Genomic DNA, 20867 nt, shown 5'->3' with positions numbered 1-20867 from the left:
ATAACAAGTGCAACAAACCTCTGTATCATTACATAACTTATTATCATCAAAAAAAAAAAAAAAAAGGTAATTTAAAATTATTCTCGCATTCCAGTCAAAAGCAACTGGCGGTCTGGATTTGGCCCGTGGTGTGCCTATTGACTACCCCTGATCTAGGCTATATTACCTACCTATTTAATGACCATTTATAAATGTCACATTCTAAGAAACGCTGAGAAAATTGTATTTAACAACATAAAGAATATTAACGGAATAAATGTATTAAAAAAATAAATAAAAGAATGCCTAAACACTAATTTAATTAAATTCTTAATTAAGAACAGTGGGAATAATAAGTAATACCTCAGGATTTACACAAACATTTAGAAATTATTTATAATGGAATATCCTTCACAGTCACCTCAGAGTACACTACACAGGTTATACAATCATAAGAAGTATGGGTTAGCTTTCTTGTTTAGTCTACATTTTAAATTGCTTTCTTTCATATATTTTTTATAATTAAACATGAAACCCTCAGCAAGAATTAACAAAGCGTTTCAGATTATTGCTATTATATTTTTAATAGAAAATGTAGTGACCCATAGTATTAATCAATGCCTCTATTCCAGTCAATCTGAAATGTTCCAATGTGTTCACCTTATTCCGCTATGCTGTGTGCCTCTTCATTCAGAAAGCTTGTTTCTGTATCCAGTCGAGTATTCCTGACGACTGTACACTCGCAGAGACCACAACGTCGGGTCTGATGATGCAATACAAATGTTTCTCAGAATGTTTACAGTGTCTTGGTCCCTAGTGCAGCTCAATCTATGAGTAACATTATTAAGAAGTCAGCTAATATTTTTGAAGCTTTCCACCATAGGAGACAAGGAAATAAGCACTTCAGATAATACTATGCCCACACAGAGACTGATGCCTGTGGCAGGCTCTTAGCCAGATTGTGTGTATTTCTCTTTGAATGATCAGTCTTTCAGTGAAGTGTCCATTGCATCCTTACTGCACCAAAGGTATAACGGGAAAAGTAACTCCAATAAGATCTCTCTCTTTCACTTAGCGCTGTTGTGTAAATCATTGTTTACTCAATGTCATGTAAAAATCTATAATAAAATACACTTAAAAGCCTCTCTCTTAGTCTTTATTTTTGCTGTGCTGCCAAAAGACTGGACATTACATGTGGACATGAGTTCTGAAATTCAGTAGCTGTTGACGCATGATGCTGTGATCACACATGCTCTGTCACAGCTCCTGTTTGCTGGGCTTTCCTATTTCAGAGCATTATTTCATGATCTTGGAGCACTGAGAACCATTTAAAGCAGCTGGCAAATGCAAATTGCAGTCATGGCATAGATCACATCTGTGATTTCCATAATGGACCATGGATTTGAGATTGCTTGTGGTTTACTGTCTGCAGGGCAGTATTGCAGGCTCAGTCTGCCTAAAGTGCACTGCTTATGAGTAGTGATGCAGTTTAAAACAAAAATCAATAGCAAAAACCATATGTAACAGACTTTTAAGGACATAAAAAAATCGCTGTTCTTTTTGCATTTATCTTGTAGAAAATAAGTCTTCATGGACACATTTTGTTCTAATATTTCTTCATTCAAGTTTATCATATTTGTCAATTTTAGTTTAGCTTTCATTTTAACAGTTCTTTGTTCACAGTTAAATTTTTTGCGGAATTCCGACATTTGGGATATCCTGCGGTACATTTGAGAGAACTGCAAAGCAAATCCAATGAGAGAAAATATAGGAGGGAGGGACTTACTTTGCATGCATATGTGTATATTTACCACACTTTTACCATTATTTACTATTTGTTACTATTATTTTACCTGATTTCTACCACAATTATACCAAGCTACACCACACTAGCCTTACTATATTTTTACCAGAGTGCACCACACTACAATCTTGTTAGGTGATAAGTGTGAAAGCCTGGCCCATGGTCCTATATGACATTTCTTATTTCCTTATGACACTTTTAATCTGCCTTCTACCACATAATGTTGATCAGGTAGTGTAAGCTGTATAGAGCATAATGCAGAGCAGTGTAAGTATAAACCAGCTAAGGATATGTAATATAAACATATACAGTGGAAGCAGCTATTTGTTGGGTCTCTGAGACCGAGCCGTGTTTTTCAACCTCTGGTCTTCCTTAGGAAGTCAGTGAGTAGGGCAACACAACTGATTTGTTTCCTAAATAATTTAACAGGCCAGAAAGCTTTCAGTGACTTATGCTCCATTTGTCTGTATACTCTTTAAAGTGACTGCACAAATAAGTCTTGTAAAGCCGCCTTCTGGAAAGATTACCCAGGTGCTTTTATTTATTTTTGGTCCTTTCAGTGTTTAGTTGTGCAATTGATAGTATGGTAAAAATAAAAGTTTCAAATTAAAAAGTAAAAGAAAACTACTGACCAGTATGTAAATACTGTGTATAGGTACGGTGTGCCACTGTTCCCGGTTTAAAGACCTCCGTAAAAGACTGGTAACTCTGAGGTTTGCCTTGATGGGAGACAATCATATTATTGTTCCAGAATCCTACACAGTCTCTAGGAAATATGCAATTATCCAAAATGTGATGTTTGCCAAATTAACAAATACTAATCATATAATGTGATCTGAGTAATTCTTCCTAGATTGTTTTTATTGTGTGCATTGCTGCCACATTCTGATAAATCAGTTGAGACATTGCTTCAGTGGATAAGTGAAGGGATGGGTATCATTCAAGTCCATTCATATAACGCATACTTTCAGAAAAATGCTATCGAAAGTATTTTTGACCACCATATTAAAGTTATTAAATGAATGACACTGAATGACAAAAATGCATTGATTCAGCCATTTTTCCACCCACTTAATAATTTGTCGGCCGTCTTGCTTAAACATTTCATTATGGTGCTTGCAGTTTGCTTTCCACACATTTCTGTGGTTGCGGCAATAACATGTTGGCAGAAATCCTCCCTGTCTGATAGCTAACTGTCACATGGATAACTACAGTTATATTTGGATTTTTAGATGAAATCCTTGATGAAAATTCAGCCATTTATCATAATATTGGGTTGTGTTATGTACTGGCTGAGTTTATTTTCTTTTGTCAAAATACAGAATGTCCTGCAGTTTCCTCTTGCAGTCTACAATAAGGTTTTATTGACTTCTGCCGGTCAGCTGCTAGTTGCGCACTACTGTAGCTCCCTGTGAGACTTGCTATGTTTTTGACTGTATTTTTTTTTTTTTTTTTTGTATTATTATAGCGAAGAGGAGAAGTCTCTACAGCAGCCCTTACAACTCCACAGTTGGTTATGGCAGCCCATACAGCCCTAACGCAGGAAACAGTCCCTACAGCAGTGGCTTCAACTCCCCCTCCTCCACCCCGGTGCGAGTGCCCATCGTCAAGCAGCTTGTGCTGCCGACCAGTTCAGGTACCTCAGATCCAGCCTGTTTAAAAGTGAGTTCACATGTACCAGAGGAGATCAGAGTTATGAATCGCTCATCTCATCTCATTTCAGGGCACTACAAAAGCTCCACAGAACGCAACCCTCCCATAAGTCCCCAGTCTTCAGTGGACAGTGAGCTGAGCACCTCTGAGATGGACGAGGACTCGGTGGGGTCAGGGTACAAACTCAACGACGTCACGGACGTGCAGATTCTAGCACGGATGCAGGAGGAGAGTGAGTATTGGGATGGGTCTATGTTTTGAATAGTAGAACCAACCAGACTCTTTGATTCCTCTACATTCTTACTGGACATTGTCAGGGGGGTATTCTCATGTTCAGCCCTGTTCAGTTGCATGTTGTAGTCAACAGACATTTGAATTGTTAGATGTAGAGAGTAATGGATAAATGAGAGATCTCTGGATTGAACATGGAGGTCCATCTGCGCAGTGGTGAAGTTTAAATTCCAAATGAGTTCCTATGAAGGTCTTTGTGCTGCTGTCATTGTGCAGGTCTGAGACAGGAGTATGCGGCTACCGCATCCAGACGCAGTTCGGGCTCTTCCTGTCACTCCCTCCGCCGGGGCACCTTCAGCGACCAGGAGCTGGACGCCCACAGCCTGGAGGACGATGAAGAGGCCGTTCACCCTGCATTCCACCCGCCCATCAACCGCTTCTCGCCCTCTCCCCGGCACTCCCCGCGCCCCTCGCCCCGCCACTCGCCCCGCAACTCCCCGCGCTCCCGCTCTCCGGCCCGCTCCCTGGAGTACAGCCGTGCCTCCCCTCAGCCAGTCATCAGCCGGCTGCAGCAGCCCCGTCTCTCCCTGCAGGGACATGCCCCCGACCTGCAGACCAGCGCTGTCAAGAACGAAGGTAAGGAGCCGGAGTCTGGGCCTTCAGTTACTGCCAGGCGCTGGAGTAATGTCTGAGACTACCTGTCATTAATGATTGCTGTTTTTTTTTTTTTTTTTTTTTTTTTTTTAAACAGATCCTAGAAGATTATTAATACCTTTGCAAAAGTACTTGCCAAATAACCTGCCATATGTGTTTTCACTATAGTGTTGGTAACATGCTACAAAAATCTTTTTGGTCAAATTCGGCTTTTTTTTTTTTTTTATAGTGTGTAGAACATTCAAATAAGCCTAAAATGACTTCTACAGCTCATAAATGTATGACGTGACGATGTTTTCATAGAACAAAAGGCAGAAGAGACTCAAACAGATGCAATACTCATCTTAAAACCTGCTTCACATACACTGCTCAGATAGCATCGCCATATAAACATGACCGTACAGGTTAAGGCTGCAGAAATAAAGGACAGGCATGACAGGGACATGTTGCACCAGGCACATGGTTTTGTAAGCAACATGTTCCTAAGGCTGTTGTAAATGTAAACTTACAAGTTGTCCTTCAGAACCACCAGTTAGACTATTATGTAAAGCAGAGTGCAAGTTTTGTGTGTTCAGAGCCAGTAGTAAAGCCTAGAGATTGTATAGCACCTGTATACCATGGGAGAAGGATGGGTGTCTGTCTGTTGTCATGGCCTGTGTGTGTGTCTGGGCCAATCGGTACAGCAACAGAACCACTGCTGCACCTGTGGTGTGTTAGTTTACAGCGGTCACTCTTTGTTTACTCATGAAAAGGATGTTGTTATTGTTGTTGTTATTATACAGATATTTATTTGAGAAAAGGGGCAGGGAAGAAGAAACTCGAATAGTTTTTATCAGGCAAACTAGGTTTAATCAAAACCAGTAATTTTAATGAAAAGTGTTTTCAGGAAAAGAAAGCATAAAAATGCTGGGATAGACAAGCTAACACCGTATTGCTCTCCTACTGTGTGGAACAGAACGACATAGTACAATACTGCTAGTATCAGTGCTTTGCTGGGCAGTGTCAGGATTGAACCCCAGGTCACCTTTGTTGTTGTTGCCATTTAGTATTCTGATTGCTGGCTGCCACTTTTTCTTGCAAAAATTGAATGGCCATATGTTCACCCATCACAGAGCATTTCGGTCACAGGTCAGGTGGATTGCATTAAGAGCTTGACAGAGATGATGAAAGATAAGCTTGGGAAATATGCAAATATACATTGTATATCCCTCACATACAGTGAGGTTCATAAATATTTGGACAGTGACACAATTGTCATCGTTTTGGCTCTGTACACCACCACAATGGATTTGAAAGGAAACAATAAAGTGCTTTAAGTGTAGACTTTCATCTTTAATTTGAACTGTGTAGAAATTACACACATTTTTATAAGTGGCACTTACAATTTTAGGGGCTTAAAAGCATTTAACTAACATAATCATGAATTAAATTGTGAGTTTCAATACTTGGTTGCAAATCCTTTGCAGTCAATGACTGCCTGAAGTCTGGAACCCATAGACATCACCAGATGCTGGGTTTCTTCCCCGGTGATGCTCTGCCAGGCCTGCACTGCAGCTGTCTTTAGTTCCTACTTGTGAAATGCTGCTCAATTGGATTCAGGTCAGGTGATCGACTTGGCCATTGCAGAACATTCCACTTCTTTACCTTAAAAAAGTCTTGGGTTGCTTTCGCAGTATGCTTTGGGTCATTGTCCATCTGCACTGTGAAGCGCCGTCCAGTGAGTTTTGAAGCATTTGGCTGAATCTGAGCAGATAATATAACCCTAAACACTTTAGAATTCATTCTGCTGCTTTTGTTAGCAGACACATCATCAATAAATACAAGGGAACCAGTTCCCTGGGCAGCCATACATGCCCATGCCATAACATGCTTCACAGATGAGGTGGGATGCTTCGGATCATGAGCAGTTCCTTCCCATCTCCATACTCTTCTCTTCCCATCATTCTGGTACAAGTTGATCTTTGTCAATCTGTCCATAGGATGTTGTTCCAGAACTGTACAGGTTCTTTAGATGTTTTTTGGCAAACTCTAATCTGGTCTTCCTGTTTCCTGTTTACATCTGGTGGTAAACCCTCTGTATTTACTCTGGTGAAGTCTTCTCTTGATTGTTGACTTTGACACAGATATGCCTGCCTCCTGGAGGGTGTTCTTGATCTGGCCAACTGTTATGAAGGGGTTTTCTTCACCAGGGAAATAATTATTCTGTCATCCACCACAGTTGTTTTCTGTGGTCTTCCAGGCCTTTTGGTGTTCCTGAGCGCACCAGTGCATTCTTTCTTTTTAAGAATGTACCAAATAGTTGATTTGGTCACACCTAATGTTTTTGCTGTATCTCTGATTGGTTTGCTTTGATTCCTAAGGCAAAACTGAAGGCACAACACCCCAAGAACAAGCAGGAACTACAGACAGCTGCAGTGCAGGCCTGGCAGAGCATCACCAGGGAAGAAACCCAGCATCTGGTGATGGCTATGGGTTCCACACTTTCAGGCAGTCATTGACTGCAAAGGATTGCAACCAAGTATTGAAACTCACAATTTAATTTATAATTATGTTAGTTTGTCCAATTACCTTTTGAGCCCCTAAAAATGTGTGTGTGTGGGGGGGGGCAATTTATATTAAAGCACATCTTGATTTTATCCTTTCAAAATCCATTGTGGTGGCATACAGAGCCAAAATGACAATTTTGTCACTGTCCAAATTTTTATGGACCTAACTGTATGTCCTGTCATGGTTTTCTTTGTGCTGTATTCACCGCTCCTGTGTATTTTATTAAGCAGTGTGAGGTACTGCACAGGACAAGCACTAATTGATACTGTGCTGCTGCTGTTTGTCCAGTTTTGAATTCTCAATTTGGGCGGTGAAGAACCCAGTAAAGAATTGAAGTCTTAAAGCACAAAGGATAATGTATTTATTTAACATGCCACGACATGGAAGCTCTCCACCTGAGCGGAGTCTCACTGAACAGCAAAATGTAACCGCCTTGATAGAAAGCATGACGTGGTTCTGTGGGCAGGGTCAGTCACATGCTTCCAAGAAGTGTTGCTTTGAGGTCGGGTCTCTGGCCTTTGGATTGTTTGTGGTTGTCTTCTTGGGGAAGGTGTGGGATGCGGAAACCAGATGGCTTGCTTTGATATACTCCAAGAACTTTGGTCCCATGGTCATCATTAACAACTGTCAATCAATCACTATGATGTGACCTCTCCAGCCTTAAGATAAGCTACAGAAAACCATTAAGCAAATGTTGGGAGGGACTTCTGCAGGGTCCGCACACATAACAGCCTTGCTAACATTTGACAAATTAATACAGTTGGCTCTGACACATTAGTATTTCTAATATTAATATAAAATATATAATGCAGCTGTTTTACATATAATGTTTATATAAAACATTATACCGGCTGTTCAGGCAGGATGCTCATTTTAAACCAGTGTGAGAGGCACTAATTAGCCAATTTAAACCTGTTAACTTGTAACCAAACTGGAAAACAATAAGTGACGAAGACCTGCTGGTTTTGTGATCATTCTTACAGGGAATTTGTATTTCAAAGAGCTGGATCTACATGAGATACTTTGAAGTGCAGAAATTGTTCGCCACACATCTGTTCAGTAGCATTTTATATTTGTATTAGTATACTTCCATTATTCGTCTTTATGGTGCTGAAGAGCTTTGCTAGTGATCTGTAATTTCTTGTTAGTTTTCTCTTCTCCTTACCGTATTTGAAAGTTCTAGATTTATGGAGGGAGAGCAGATTGAGGAAGGAGGTTTCTGTGGTTCAGCCCCTTGATTCAACAGTATAATGCAAAACCACCTTTTATTATTTTGAACCCTTTGAATTACAAAGATCTCTCAACATCTGATTGCAAGATTTTGTGTTCTCAAACCACACAGAAATATATATAAATTGCATTTCACATGTCCATGCAATGTAAAAACCATTGCAGATAGTCGGATGCTGCACAATTCTTGAAGCTCAAACTTTTTTCCTAAGGGGAGGAAGCATTTGAGCCTTCAGAATTGAAACCGATATGCAATTCTTTTGATTTAAGATCATTAGTCATGCATTATTGCTTTTTTTTTTTTTTTTTTCAATTTTGTTTTCTTCCATGTTTCAGAAAAGCTCAGACGTAGTCTTCCAAACCTGTCTAGGGCAGCTGGTGTCCAGGCCGCAGAGCCTGTCAAAAACAGCAGAAGCTGCGACTCAAATCTTCAAGTGCCAAACGGAGGAGCGCCTCGGCTGCAGCAGCAATCGGCCAGTGAGTGTCTAGACACAGCGTGCCCCCTGCTCACAGCATCACAGCCCGTAACCAGACTGTGCAGCCCTTTCAGACATGACTCCCTAGACAGGGCTCTCTAACAACTACGCTTTTCTAATATAGGTGTAGAGCGCCTTTGCACCCTACCATCTCTGGCACACCATTGGTCAGGGCAGTAATATGGTAATTATGACAGATTTCAACAGTTATTGTTATATATTAACTAATTTGTCATATTTAGTGTTTCCTTCCCTGTTCTTCACATAAGAAAACCAAGGTGGAAGGGTATTTAAGTATGGCAGAGCTATGGCAGTGTTGAGGGGCATTGCTGAAAGCCCTTTTCAAGCTCTAATGCGAAGTTAATTAGCATGGATTCGTACAGCCATAATACCCACTCATATGTACAAAGACCATGCTGCCACAGATTTCTTGATTTGAATTGCGAAAACCACATTGGGTAACTGTGCTGCTGTGATTAAGGGTTAATCCTCAGAGACGCTCTGAGACAACCTTTCAGAAATGCATCGTATTGTTTGTTTACACGCACACTGTATCCAAGACAAAGGGTCATCATGTGAGTCATGGGAGACCAGAGAAGATTTTTAAAAATAAAATAAATACATTTCTACTCCAACACTACGTTCTGCTGCATCTAGTCTAGGAATTGTAAGGGAGGTTAGGCTCTCACATCGCTGGCACAACCACTCGTCTCTGCCCTCCAGTGCTGGAGCTCATTCTTCTGGTCTTCATTTAGCCACGTATGAAACCTCTGTTTGGAAGAACATTTGGTGAAGATGTCATCAGCAGGGATTTTGAAGAGCTCTGACTCCTGTGATTACATATGCAATCATGCTTCTGTTTGTCAGGGCATTGGCGATTTGTCTTTTTCCTTAGATGGAGAATAAGGAGGTGACCTCAAACACAATGTGTTATTTGACCCCTAGGGGGGCTGCAAGGGCTGCAGCACATAGATATTAATAGCTGACTAGTTGATGCCAGTTGACCAGGTACTAGTGAAGTGTAAAGGCACATTTTCAACAACTAGGTAACTACAGGTGTTCACTATCTTTCTGATTGATTGATTAATTGTCAGCTACTTCTTGTAGTCCTAGTGTCAACTTTTAACTTTTTTTAACTTTGCAAATGAATGGATATGGAAACCCCCCAAACAAAAACAACTGAATGAAACGTAAACTACAACAAATGTATTTCATCCATCGTGGGAATCCATAAGATTAACTTCAGAACTTCACCAAGAAAGTTTTCAGAAAGGCACAAACCTGCGAGATGTCCAGGGCAAACCTAGGAAAAATACGTCAGATCTACTAAACTGCATGACCATTTCCCTGGAGCCACTGTAATGTGACCTGCACTGGTGAAATGAAGAAGGAACTACACATAGCAGGTGTAAAATCAACGAGTCATCCTCAAAACTGTGAAAAAATGCTTTTTTTTATTTTTATTTTTTTAGTTTTTTTAAATGAGATGAATTAATGCCATCCTAAATGTAAACGAAAGATGTAATTTTAAAGTGAATTCAAGAAACATACGAAGTTTACAAAGGAGAGGAGCTGCTGCTAGCTACTTCATGATCAAATATAGAAACCATTGGCATCTTTGTGCTAGAAAACTAGCTTTCAGTCCTTCTAAACAATGTTTTGCAGCACTGATGCTGATAGAACAGCCTCGTCCGCAAGAGAGAGAACTGCCAGCTCAACAGCACTTCACTAAGAGGTTAAAGCAGTGCCACCAGTTACAATAATCAAGTTGCAATATTGAAACCACACAAACGCAACAAACTGTTTAGATGCAGAACCATCCAGGTCTGAAACACACACAATAAATAAAGAAATAAGAAATAAATGTAATACACAGAAACCCATTCTTGCAGGAATACAAAGGTTCTTGGTTACTTGAAACATCAAGAAAAAGCCCATATTTTCTCCCTTTAAAAGTCCTAAAAGTATCTGAACATTCAGGACAATGTAGCGTATTCAGTGATACAATGTTTACATGTTTTTTTCATAATGAAAATTAAATATGCTGTGTGAAAACTCAGATCTTCTGCTTCTAGTTTGGAATCCTGATGGCTTTGGCTGAAAAATCTTTTTTATTATACTTTTTTTTTTAACTTTCCCCTTCTGAGCTTTGACTGCCTTTCATTTGACCTTCACCCTGAATTTTCTTTTGAACAGATATACAATATTAAAGTACACCTGAAATTTAACTGATTGAACAGCTAGAAGATAATAGGAAAGTTTCCATTACATATTGAAAACCATGATAATGTATTCAGAAATACTCCATAAACAATAGTTAAAGATTGTTAATTCTTCATTAACATTGAACAATTATGGCTTCCAGAAGCCATTTTACTGATAATGTTCTATATACTTACACAATAATGAAAGTGTATATAATAATCAGCAGTGAATTATTAATCTTAATTATTAGTCATTCGTTTTTGTAGGCAGTAGTGTATATTTTAGCATGAATACTATTATCTCATGAAGATTTGTAGACATGGAAACCTTTCAGATTTTTTACAAGTCAGTACTTTTGGGATGAAATACATATTGCTACAGATTCCTTACAAGTTTTAAAATAACATTCACTTGATATAATGCATTAAAGAAAAACAGCACTTTTAATGGTGGCATCCTTCCCTCCCTTCCTTTGTTTGCAGTAATAAAGCATGCAGTGCCTTTATTCTGTATTCTCTTTTCATCTGTTCTGTCTTTGAGTTGTAATCGGTATGGTTTCATTTTGAAAAGGTGGTGGATTTTCCCTTGTGGCTGTAATTAAACAAGATGCTTAGAAGTATCTTTTCACCCTTGGCTTTGGTGTTGGAATGAGTTTCACTGTGGCCGGGTTTGAGCGGCATCTGGTGAATTCTTTTGTGTTCTTGGTCCTTTGCCTTCCCCTCTCCTCCCTCCAGTTTCTGTCACTCATCTTGCTGGCTCTTGTAATGATCTCTCTCAGCCTCCTCCTGTCCCTGAATTGGCTGCTTGAAGGCTTTTGAGTCTGCACCTTTAGATACCTATTTCAGTGCGTAATATTTGCTTGTTTTTCTACAGCTCCACAAAGGTATACAAACATGATTCGCTCTTCCCCGAAAACCAAACCACTCCTCCAAAGTCAAGCTTCTTTAAGAGGTAACCCTCTGCCTCTGGCCTTCATCAGGGGCAGTCTTGGTGTTCTCTCCCCTCCTGCATATTATTTATTCTTGCACTGCTCTGTGACCCCTCATCAAATACAGATGTTTCTCCAGCTGCGAGGTTTGCAGGGCTGGTGGACATTGTCAAAAACCAACCCAACACAGAGGGAGGCCATTGCAAAGGCCACATTCTACTGTCACGGTCATATTATTACAGAAATCAATTAGTTAACGCATCTAGATTTTTGAGATTCATCCCCTGGGATGTTCCAGCAAAGATTGCATAGCACCACCCAGCCTAGGATTGCTCTGGTTTCAGGATTTTGTAGTTTCTACATGATTTATCCTTTAAACAGCACGGTTAATTAATCTTTTCAAATGTAAACTATTTATTTATATATATTTTGTAGCTTTCAAATAGTATTTGTGATTGAGGAGAGAAGGTGAAAACAAATACTGGTGTAATATAATGATGAGCCAGTGTGTAACTGAACCCTTCATCCCGAGAGAGTGCTGGTTTCCAGTACGATTCACCGTTATAAATTCACAACATATGTTTGCTAGTGAACAGTGACCTCAAGCGATTGTAGAAACCGCTTCTACTGTTTATTGGTTGAACAAAAGTTGTCACTCATGGCCAGCATTAGGTGTGTAGCGCATGCAGCCACAGTATGAGTTACGGTCACTGTGCTCTAAGGGTGGAGCTGCGTCGGTCTCCCCTGTGTAACCTTGCCTGTGTCAGAGTCACAGTGCCAAAGGAAGCAGTCTGGCTCCTGACATGTTTGTAGGCCACCAAGGTTGGTGTTGAGTGTAGTTCAATACCAATGTGCTGCTTCTGATTGGGTTCAAAAAAGCATAAATATATTTGTATGCATTTGTCGTCCTTCGCATTTTTCACACCTTTTGAGAGCGTGCAGAACCTTAGAAATGTGTGAATTACATAAATCTCAACCTTATAATTATTATTCTTGACAGTGAATCAACAAAAAACCTCAAATGGGTTCTCTTGAATGGGATTCAGCTTAAATTGCTATATTGTGGGAGGTGATGCTCAGAGATGGGACTTTGGGCCTCCTGCAGATGGCCAACTGTAACTGAATTCCAATTGCAGCAGACCGGTGAGATGACTGTATGAGCCGGTCACCTAGCCAGTGTCGCGCGCTGATCTCACCTCTTGAGGTCTGCAGGGTTGGCCTCCAGTACACTCGGCATGAGAGAGATCATCACACTCGGCATCCTCGATCTAAACATGGGGAGAAAATCATGATTAAGTGCATTTCGGTTTAATTCTTTAATTAAAAAAAAAAAAAAAAAAAAATTCTTCTCAAGGTAATCCGTACAGCTGTTTTAATTTTTACACATTCCGTTCACCATATTTGTTTTCTTCCCACCACACATCTGTTATACAATGAAAATGATAGTCATGAATGATGTTACTGGATCACATGGTTTATTAAGCAAAGGCAAAGGCAGATCGAGTACGAAGTCATTGATGCTGTACTGATTGGTTGAGCTGGGTTTTCAAATTCATATTCTGCAGTTCCAGTTCCTGCCATGGCATTATTCTAATTTGTAGTAGGAATATATATTGTAGATGTGTGTATAATATTATTGTACCTACCTAATATGGGATAAGCTAGCAAGACACGAGTATGAGACCAGATGGCTTGTATCAAGTCGATGCACATTGTAAATGAAATGGAAATGATCAGTCATCACTGACTTTGTGTGGGTCTAGAGCACCATACAGTCTTCCTTCTCTGAATAGTGCGACCTGCTTAGCTGTTGAATCTGTGTGCTGGTGATTTTAAATGTGCTCTTTGCAAATCATACCTGCATTTTCTGCAGTTTTATATTTCTGCAGTGAAGCTAAAACCCTCGGTCACGTTCAGAGTGTAACGGCCTGCCTGTGCAGCAGGTACTGCGCTTCCGTTTTTTATTGTTGCTGTTGTGTCAATGTAAAAGAGGGCATGTTCATTCAACATTTTCCTTAATTTCACATTTACACTAGGATATAAGCTATAAGCTGGTTTTAAAGTGACTTTTTATTTCCATTCCTTGCACTACTGTACTGGCATTGGCAGGGCACTTTTCACCACGTTGTCCCCAACACGTTGCCAGATACTTGCAACCTAAATGTTGATCGTAGGATCCAGGTAGTCGCAAGGCAGTGTGAGGCCCTGTATATTGTCACAGGAGGGAAGGCTGGCATTAATCACTGCGCTGAAACTAATATTAAATTATGGGTACAGAGTTAACTCGTTTGATTTTGTTATTTTATTATCGTGCAGAAGAGATGGATCGTGCAGAGCTTATTTTAAAATGCAATTGAATTATCATGAAAATAAGTCGTGAAAAATAACTTGATTGTAATTGAGAAACAATTCTAGCCTCCTTTGCAGCCCTCTGTCCTGAAATCTACCAGTTTACACTCGTGCATGACCCAGACGAGTTCTGCTGTCACACACTGTAGGCTGATTTCTCTCTTTCCATGTGGTTTCAGTACCATCTCCCAGCAAACTGCGTCCCCCGGCAGCCCCTTCCCCACTGGCTCTCCGGCAGCCTATCAAGGCCATCCCCGGCCCTGGCTCGGTGACCGGGATCCCCATCCAGACCTCTGGCTCGCCCACTCCCGCCGCGGGCAGCACTACCCCCACCCGCACCCTGGGGGGGCGCAGCGGCCTCCCGCGCCCCAGCTCCTCTGCAGGAGGGGGGATACCAGTGCCTCGCAGCAAACTGGCACAGCCGGTCCGAAGGTAAGGTTCTGGTACTTTGAAAAGGTGGCTTGGGAGATTACTGCGAATCACGTGGACAGAGGTATCTAACCAATCTGGATTTATACCATGGACACTTTCAGTAATTATGATTGTCAAGCATAGAATACTGAACTTAATCTTACTGTAAACTAGGGTTTTGTTGACCACGCTTCCCCCAGAGGTAATGCGACATAGAATAATTTCACTCACTACCCAGACATGATAAACAATCATTTGCCAGTTTACACCAAATAAAGGAGTAGTGTACACAAAGCATGAATTATAATAATTTGTATTAATGGTTAGAAACATCATGTCATATGCTTTTTTAGGATATTTTCTTTCATAAAGTCCATCTAACTTAAGCTTGACTTTTATTTGTTTTTTCCTCCATTTAAGATCATTGCAAGCTCCCAAGACCTATGGAGGTATGAAAGATGACAGCTGGAAAGAAGGCTGCTACTGATGTCCTCTCCACCCGGAGCCCTGAGCGCTATCTTCCACAGCCTTCCTCACCTGCGGCAGGCGCTCACATGCGACTTGTGAAATCTGAGGGGTGGCTGGGGGTCGAAACCCTGATCTCTGCCATTTAATCAGCACAATGTGGCAGAGGTTGCAATGCAGCACTTTACTGACATTGACATTTATTTTGTTTTAATTCTTTCTCATGCAATCAGTTTTCATGGAAGTCTCGTCTGATCTGTGCTCCTGTGGAACTCGGCATGATGTTCCAGACAATTGAGGCCAATGTCTGGGCTGATCCCCGGTGAATGCCAAAGAAATAAGCTGACCACAAATAGCAGTAAACTACAAGAGCAAAGACTGTTCCTCTGATCCAGCACAGCACAACGGCATCTGACAAAACCATACAAGATTGTGTAAAGAGATCAGAATTGGTGTACTGTTCCATCACGCGCAGTGCAAGTGTCAACAAGGCAAGAGCTTAATATGCAATGTAAACAGTGTGTGGATCTTGAGTAACGAGAAAAGGAGCGAGCAAACACTTAATTTGTGCTTTCAAAGGTAAAGCCAACTGTTATTTCAAAAATATGTTTGTAAAGGTTTCAAATGACATATCATCTGAAAGCGGGGATGCCAAAGGGCTGAGTATTAATTTCGAAGATCTTTTTTCCTGCACTGTATGTTTTGGCTCAGGAACAAGTTGTCAGTGGTGTGCAGCCGACTTCTAAAACGCTTAAGAAACGGGCCAGTGTGTCTGTGTGCGTTTTCAGTGACGCCTCGTCCGCATCTGCTCCATTCAACACCGCCTCAGTGCTTTCAGCGTGGAACTGCGTTAAAACTATGCACTCATTTCATACTGGCACAACACACACGTGTGAAATTAAACCCTGCCTCTCGAACATCCCACAAGCAGGGAGGTATCAATATATGTATAACACATCTGCAGACAAACATCTGTAACTTCAGTGGAACATATCGAGGTACTGTAAATACCTGCATTAGCTGTGTGGTTTAGACGATTTGCCTTGTACAGCCACTTAAGCATCATAAAACAAAAAAAACTTTAGTCTTGGCAGTGCCCCCATCCCATCATGCCTGTAAAGTGCCTGGGTTGATTAATTCAATCGTCTTTATTTTATTTGTGTGACACCCTGTACATGCAGTGTGTAGATACGAGAGAGCAACTGTGCTTGGCTGTAGGAAGGGGGTTGCCTTGAAACCTTAGAAGTGAAGCGTGATGTTCAGAGCACTGCCTGGAGTAAAGCCATAGGATTGACCTGAGACGGGGGATGTTTGTTGTCGATGTAGGTTCCCCCACATGGCACGTTTTTGTCTGATAGCAAACAGCTGCCAAGAGTTAATTTTCACTTCTCGTACAGTGCTTTAAAAATACAAAACAAAGATGCTGTTTGCTTCTCAAATACCTCACCACAGGTAGATCTGAGATTGCCGTTATATTGGTTCTTGACCTTTCATCCTTTAAAAACCCTGAGGTTGAAGATCTAAATATACCTATGTATTGGCAGAGAACGGGTGATTTATCTAATTGGACTTCAGTTAATCTGCTCACTCACAGCTGTCATTTTGCATTCTTTCTTTTAGGTACAATAAAGCCAGAGCTTGACGACATTGAGGGTTATTCTAGTTTATGAACTAGAATGTGTTATTTCAATTTGTAAGATATATTTATTTGAACTTATTTAAGAGATTTCCATCAAATTATTTTCTATTACTAGAATCTGAATTATTCTATTATTTGGTCTGCAAAAATTACAATTTAGAGTATTTTTCCATGGTAAATTAATCTAGTGTATTTATTGTTAGTTGCACTGACCTGCTTTTGTCTTGGGAAATTAATAAAACTTGTTCACAGGAGTAAACCAGTACATCATGATTACAAAAAGCTGTTAATGCATACAGATAACTATAATGCATCAAAATATTTCAGTAATTACTTAATATTTTTGCTTTACTGTATTTGCAAGCTCTATGAATAGTTGTGCTAGGGGGCATTTTTGCATTCTGGGGGGATAGGATGTTCAATATACTATTCATACAGCAGGAGTATCACTGACATCTTATCAAAATATGTTGCTGGTCAGAACTGCATACGCATAGATTTTTAGAAATGAAAATTGCCCAAATGCAAGAAATCTTCCTTTCAATTTCTAGTCCTATTCATACCACATGGTAAAACAACTGGAAAAACACGACCCATTGTGATAAAACTCATTAAGGTAAAAGTAGTCGTTCTTCAACCTTGCGACACCCTTGGTTTAGTAGCCGGTTTTGGAGTACAGGGCTTGTGAGTCACAATGTTATTGATGTATAGTCAAAGTGAGTCACAAATACCTGGTGTCGCAATGTGCACTGCAACCATTTCTACAGATTTCAACTGAATGAATGATCTTCGTTGCTAAGTCAGTCTGGGGTCTGTAAACATGAACACAGACTTTTGCTTTTTGACTGTTAAGCATTTTCAAAAGCTGCACGTTAAGATTTGATCGGAGGCAAGTAGGTTCCCTTTACTGTGGTACCATGTAAAATTGGAGAGCAATGAATACGTTTTTAAAAACTGGCAACACATTTATTTTCTAGTATTCCTTTCCCCAAAGGAAGGGATCCATGTTCATGTTTCAGGTCCAAAGCTCTCAAGGAATTTCAGATGGGTGGTATGATATTGTTTTCGTGTACAATATTATGGTTGATTTTTCTTTGCTGCAAGAACATTTGCTCCCCATTTTCTGAAATTAATGGCAAACATTTAAAGGTGCAAATCTAGCAAGAGACAACATTGGCAAGAAAAAAAATGTAATGTGTATTGATTTGGACTTGTGGAACAAATACTCATGACTTTTATGAAAGGGAATTATTCAAGTGGGAAGCTTCCATACACTGAGACTAAGTGAAATGGTTTTGTGGCTAGCTTTGCGTTTTCCTTTGTGTCATAATTATCATATTACGACTGGTTTGGAGAGAATTAATGCTGGATAACACATCTTCTGTGGGCTAGATGTTCATGCTCCCCAGGACTCCTCACTGTTAAACACATTATGCATAGGAGACTTTTTCACCATTCGGCAGGAAAGATGAGGAACATTAGAGTTTGATGCAACAACCACATATTCCAAGGTTAGCTGGGGGGGCTTTTCCTGTAATATAAAATTACTTCTTGTAGCGAAGCCTTTCCTAATTGGAATCCATAAAGTTGGAAAACTACAATATGCATCTGTAATAATATTCACCTCATTTGCACAAGAGATGCCATGAGCTTTAAATACAAGCTTCAGAAAACATCACTTGTGGGGTTGATTTACTGGAGCTGAATACTATTACAGTACAGATAGATTTCTAACATCGTACAGATATTTGAGCGTCTGTGCTCCCTGTGCTTTAAACTGTGATGTGTGTGTTAGACTCCGCTTATTAAACGGATACCATAAATGTTCAGCTTTTCCGGTGTAGCACATTTCTGTGGTGGAAGAGTGTGTGAGAAGGTGTGTGCGGGTTTCGATACAAAATCTAGTGCCTATGATTTACATGAGTTACACAGTGACTTTTTCTTTTGAATGTGCTTGTTTTGTGCCAACAGCTCGGATTTGCCATTTTATTTATGTAAGCAGTCAGGTTTTACTTTGGTTTGAGTTTTTTCTTAATGTGTTTGTTAGCATTGGTTTGTTTTTTTGCATTCATAAATGAATAATTGCTCTTGTAAGAAGACTGTAGAATATGCGCCTTGGTATTTAAAAATAAACGCTGAATCTGTAACAGTTACTTTATTTACACACGAAAGCAACAACTGCAAATGAAACGTTCTCATTGTGCTGGAGGTGTGGGCCACAAGAAGCTCAAGATATAAAGACCTACCATGAACCTGTAATTATTTTGTTTACAAACTTTTATATAGTCACCTACATTCATTTTTCCCATGTAAATTCACATTTCAAATAAAAGGAAAGAAAGGGGTTTTTGCCTTTTAGTATTTCAAACACGTACTTTCTGGTCTTTATTTTCTGTTGTGTACCAAAACAGTTTCTTAGTTCTATAAGCTGGTCTGCCTGGTCTTTGCTGAAGGCTCTTTTCAGTAGTGGGGCATTTGGTCCCATTTTAACACTTTTTTTTTTCCCCCCCCAAGCTTTTTCACCCATTTGTGAAAATCAATTGATCTCTCAACTAAATTTGCTATAATTTGACAGGATGTTTTGGTATCACATTATATTAACAAGCAACTAACAACTAATGAAAATGACAGTTCTAGTTACAAAATATAAAAGAGTACATTTAAAAATACTATAATGTGTGCACCTGTTAGCTGATTTAGTACATACTGTCCAACATCTAGTATTAGCAATTATGCTCTTTTACAAACATTGCAATACTATCCTTTCAAACTGCATGCACAAAACAATCTGAGACACAACATGTTAATAACTGATTACCACACACATTCTCCATGAAATAGAATGATCAATACATGTATTAAAGCCAGTCTGATGTATAATGTCCTTTCAGAAATGCATCTGGTTTCTAATTGGCTGCACCAGTGATGGGGGTGTTAAAACCACAAAGCAGACGATGGTGACACTTTTGCGAGTTCTCAAGTTCTTGCTCATAAACCACTATGGGGTTTTTATGCAACTTGACAGCCATGACTTTCAATGAGTAGGTCATAGATTTCCAATTCAAAATCTGTGCAATGATGTCTAACACTAATTGAATTTGTTCAAATTAAACCACAATTATGAAAACCTCAATTACTTAAGAACAAGTTTACACAAAACTGCCCCCGTCCTGTAGCTTTGTGTCGAGAGATTTCCAGTTCTGTGTACATGCTGAAGCGGAGAATGTAAATCTTGTCCTTCCGCAGTGCGGTTGTATGCAGACAGTGATGTGTATCCTTAAGAGATGAAAATGATCGTGTTTTCTTCATGAGGATTTGAATACAGACTAGTGTGTGAACACGTGTACACGACAACTTTGTTTTTCAACCAGGATGTCTCCTTGTTAAAAAGACTAAAAGTGCAGCCCAGCTTTTGAAAATAAATAAAAGGAAAAACTCAGGTCAGCGATCAGAGACTGTCTTGTTGCTAAATGCTTTGGGTATCAGCTGTATTAATGAGATGCTGTTACATGTAGTCTGATAACTCTTACCAAAACGAGTGATTTCATACACACTTGAATGTCTTTAATGGATGCCCTACAGCACAGAGATCCAAACACCATTTATTTGAATCAACACCAATAACGCACAAATCCAAGATAAATAACTCTAAAACTATTATTTTGTAAAAAGCCCTGTTTTATTAAACACTTTGATTTCTGCAATGCATTAAAGAGTTGGACAAGCGGACCTACACCGAAGCTGCCACAAGGTGGCGCCAAGAACGCACCGTTTCTACAAGTTGTCCTCATCAAGATACACACATCATTGGCAGTGCGTGTAATTTGTGTTGTTGATGGTGTTTAGCGGCAGTGATTACAGGGGTTGGATGGCTTTACCCCCAATAATGACAGTCCTGCTTTGCTCAGTCCTCGGTACTGTGCCTCAGTAGAGACATCTTACTGTTCAGGTGTTGCGCACTTCTCAACATCAGGACGCACTGACGCAAGGAACCAGCCACTGCAGTGTCGCCATATCAGATCCCCTGCTATAGATCGAGCACACACCTGCCCAGATCAGCAGCAGTGCTCCCAGTGCTCCCAGTGCTCAAATACCGCACTGAAGGAGTTCAAGCATGGTGAACATACCATCATTACAATACACTACACTGGCATGTGTGTGAGCTCCATACATCTGTTTATAATAAACGAGCCCTTACCCATACCGTGCACATGTATTTTTATAGTAAAAGTTTTCAAAGGCCTATGCTATTATAATGAATGCGTTTTTGAATGCTATTACAGCTTTTGTTAAAAT

At 40.0% G+C, this 20867-nt stretch overlaps 1 protein-coding gene across 3 annotated transcripts in view; it reads left to right on the top strand.

Annotated features, from left to right (window-relative positions):
• The window catches only part of slain2 (SLAIN motif family, member 2), a 33337-nt gene extending 14619 nt beyond the window's left edge, over positions 1–18718 (top strand). Inside the window, exons 3-9 of one of the 3 annotated variants that reach the window (XM_066719957.1) lie at positions 3252–3419; positions 3507–3668; positions 3944–4303; positions 8435–8575; positions 11653–11730; positions 14236–14488; positions 14888–18718. In XM_066719957.1, the coding sequence (XP_066576054.1) occupies positions 3252–3419; positions 3507–3668; positions 3944–4303; positions 8435–8575; positions 11653–11730; positions 14236–14488; positions 14888–14954 (1229 nt within the window). In that variant the 3' untranslated portion in view covers positions 14955–18718. The remainder of the gene's footprint in view (positions 1–3251; positions 3420–3506; positions 3669–3943; positions 4304–8434; positions 8576–11652; positions 11731–14235; positions 14489–14887) is intronic. The other 2 variants (XM_066719958.1, XM_066719959.1) reach the window with 2 other exon arrangements.
• Positions 18719–20867: the final 2149 nt, after the last annotated feature.

This window comes from Amia ocellicauda, chromosome 13 (assembly GCF_036373705.1).
Source record: "Amia ocellicauda isolate fAmiCal2 chromosome 13, fAmiCal2.hap1, whole genome shotgun sequence".
NCBI classification, from domain to species: Eukaryota; Metazoa; Chordata; class Actinopteri; order Amiiformes; family Amiidae; genus Amia; species Amia ocellicauda.
The sequence above is the reverse complement of the archived record's forward strand: the minus strand, read 5'-3'. Positions and strand labels throughout refer to the sequence as shown.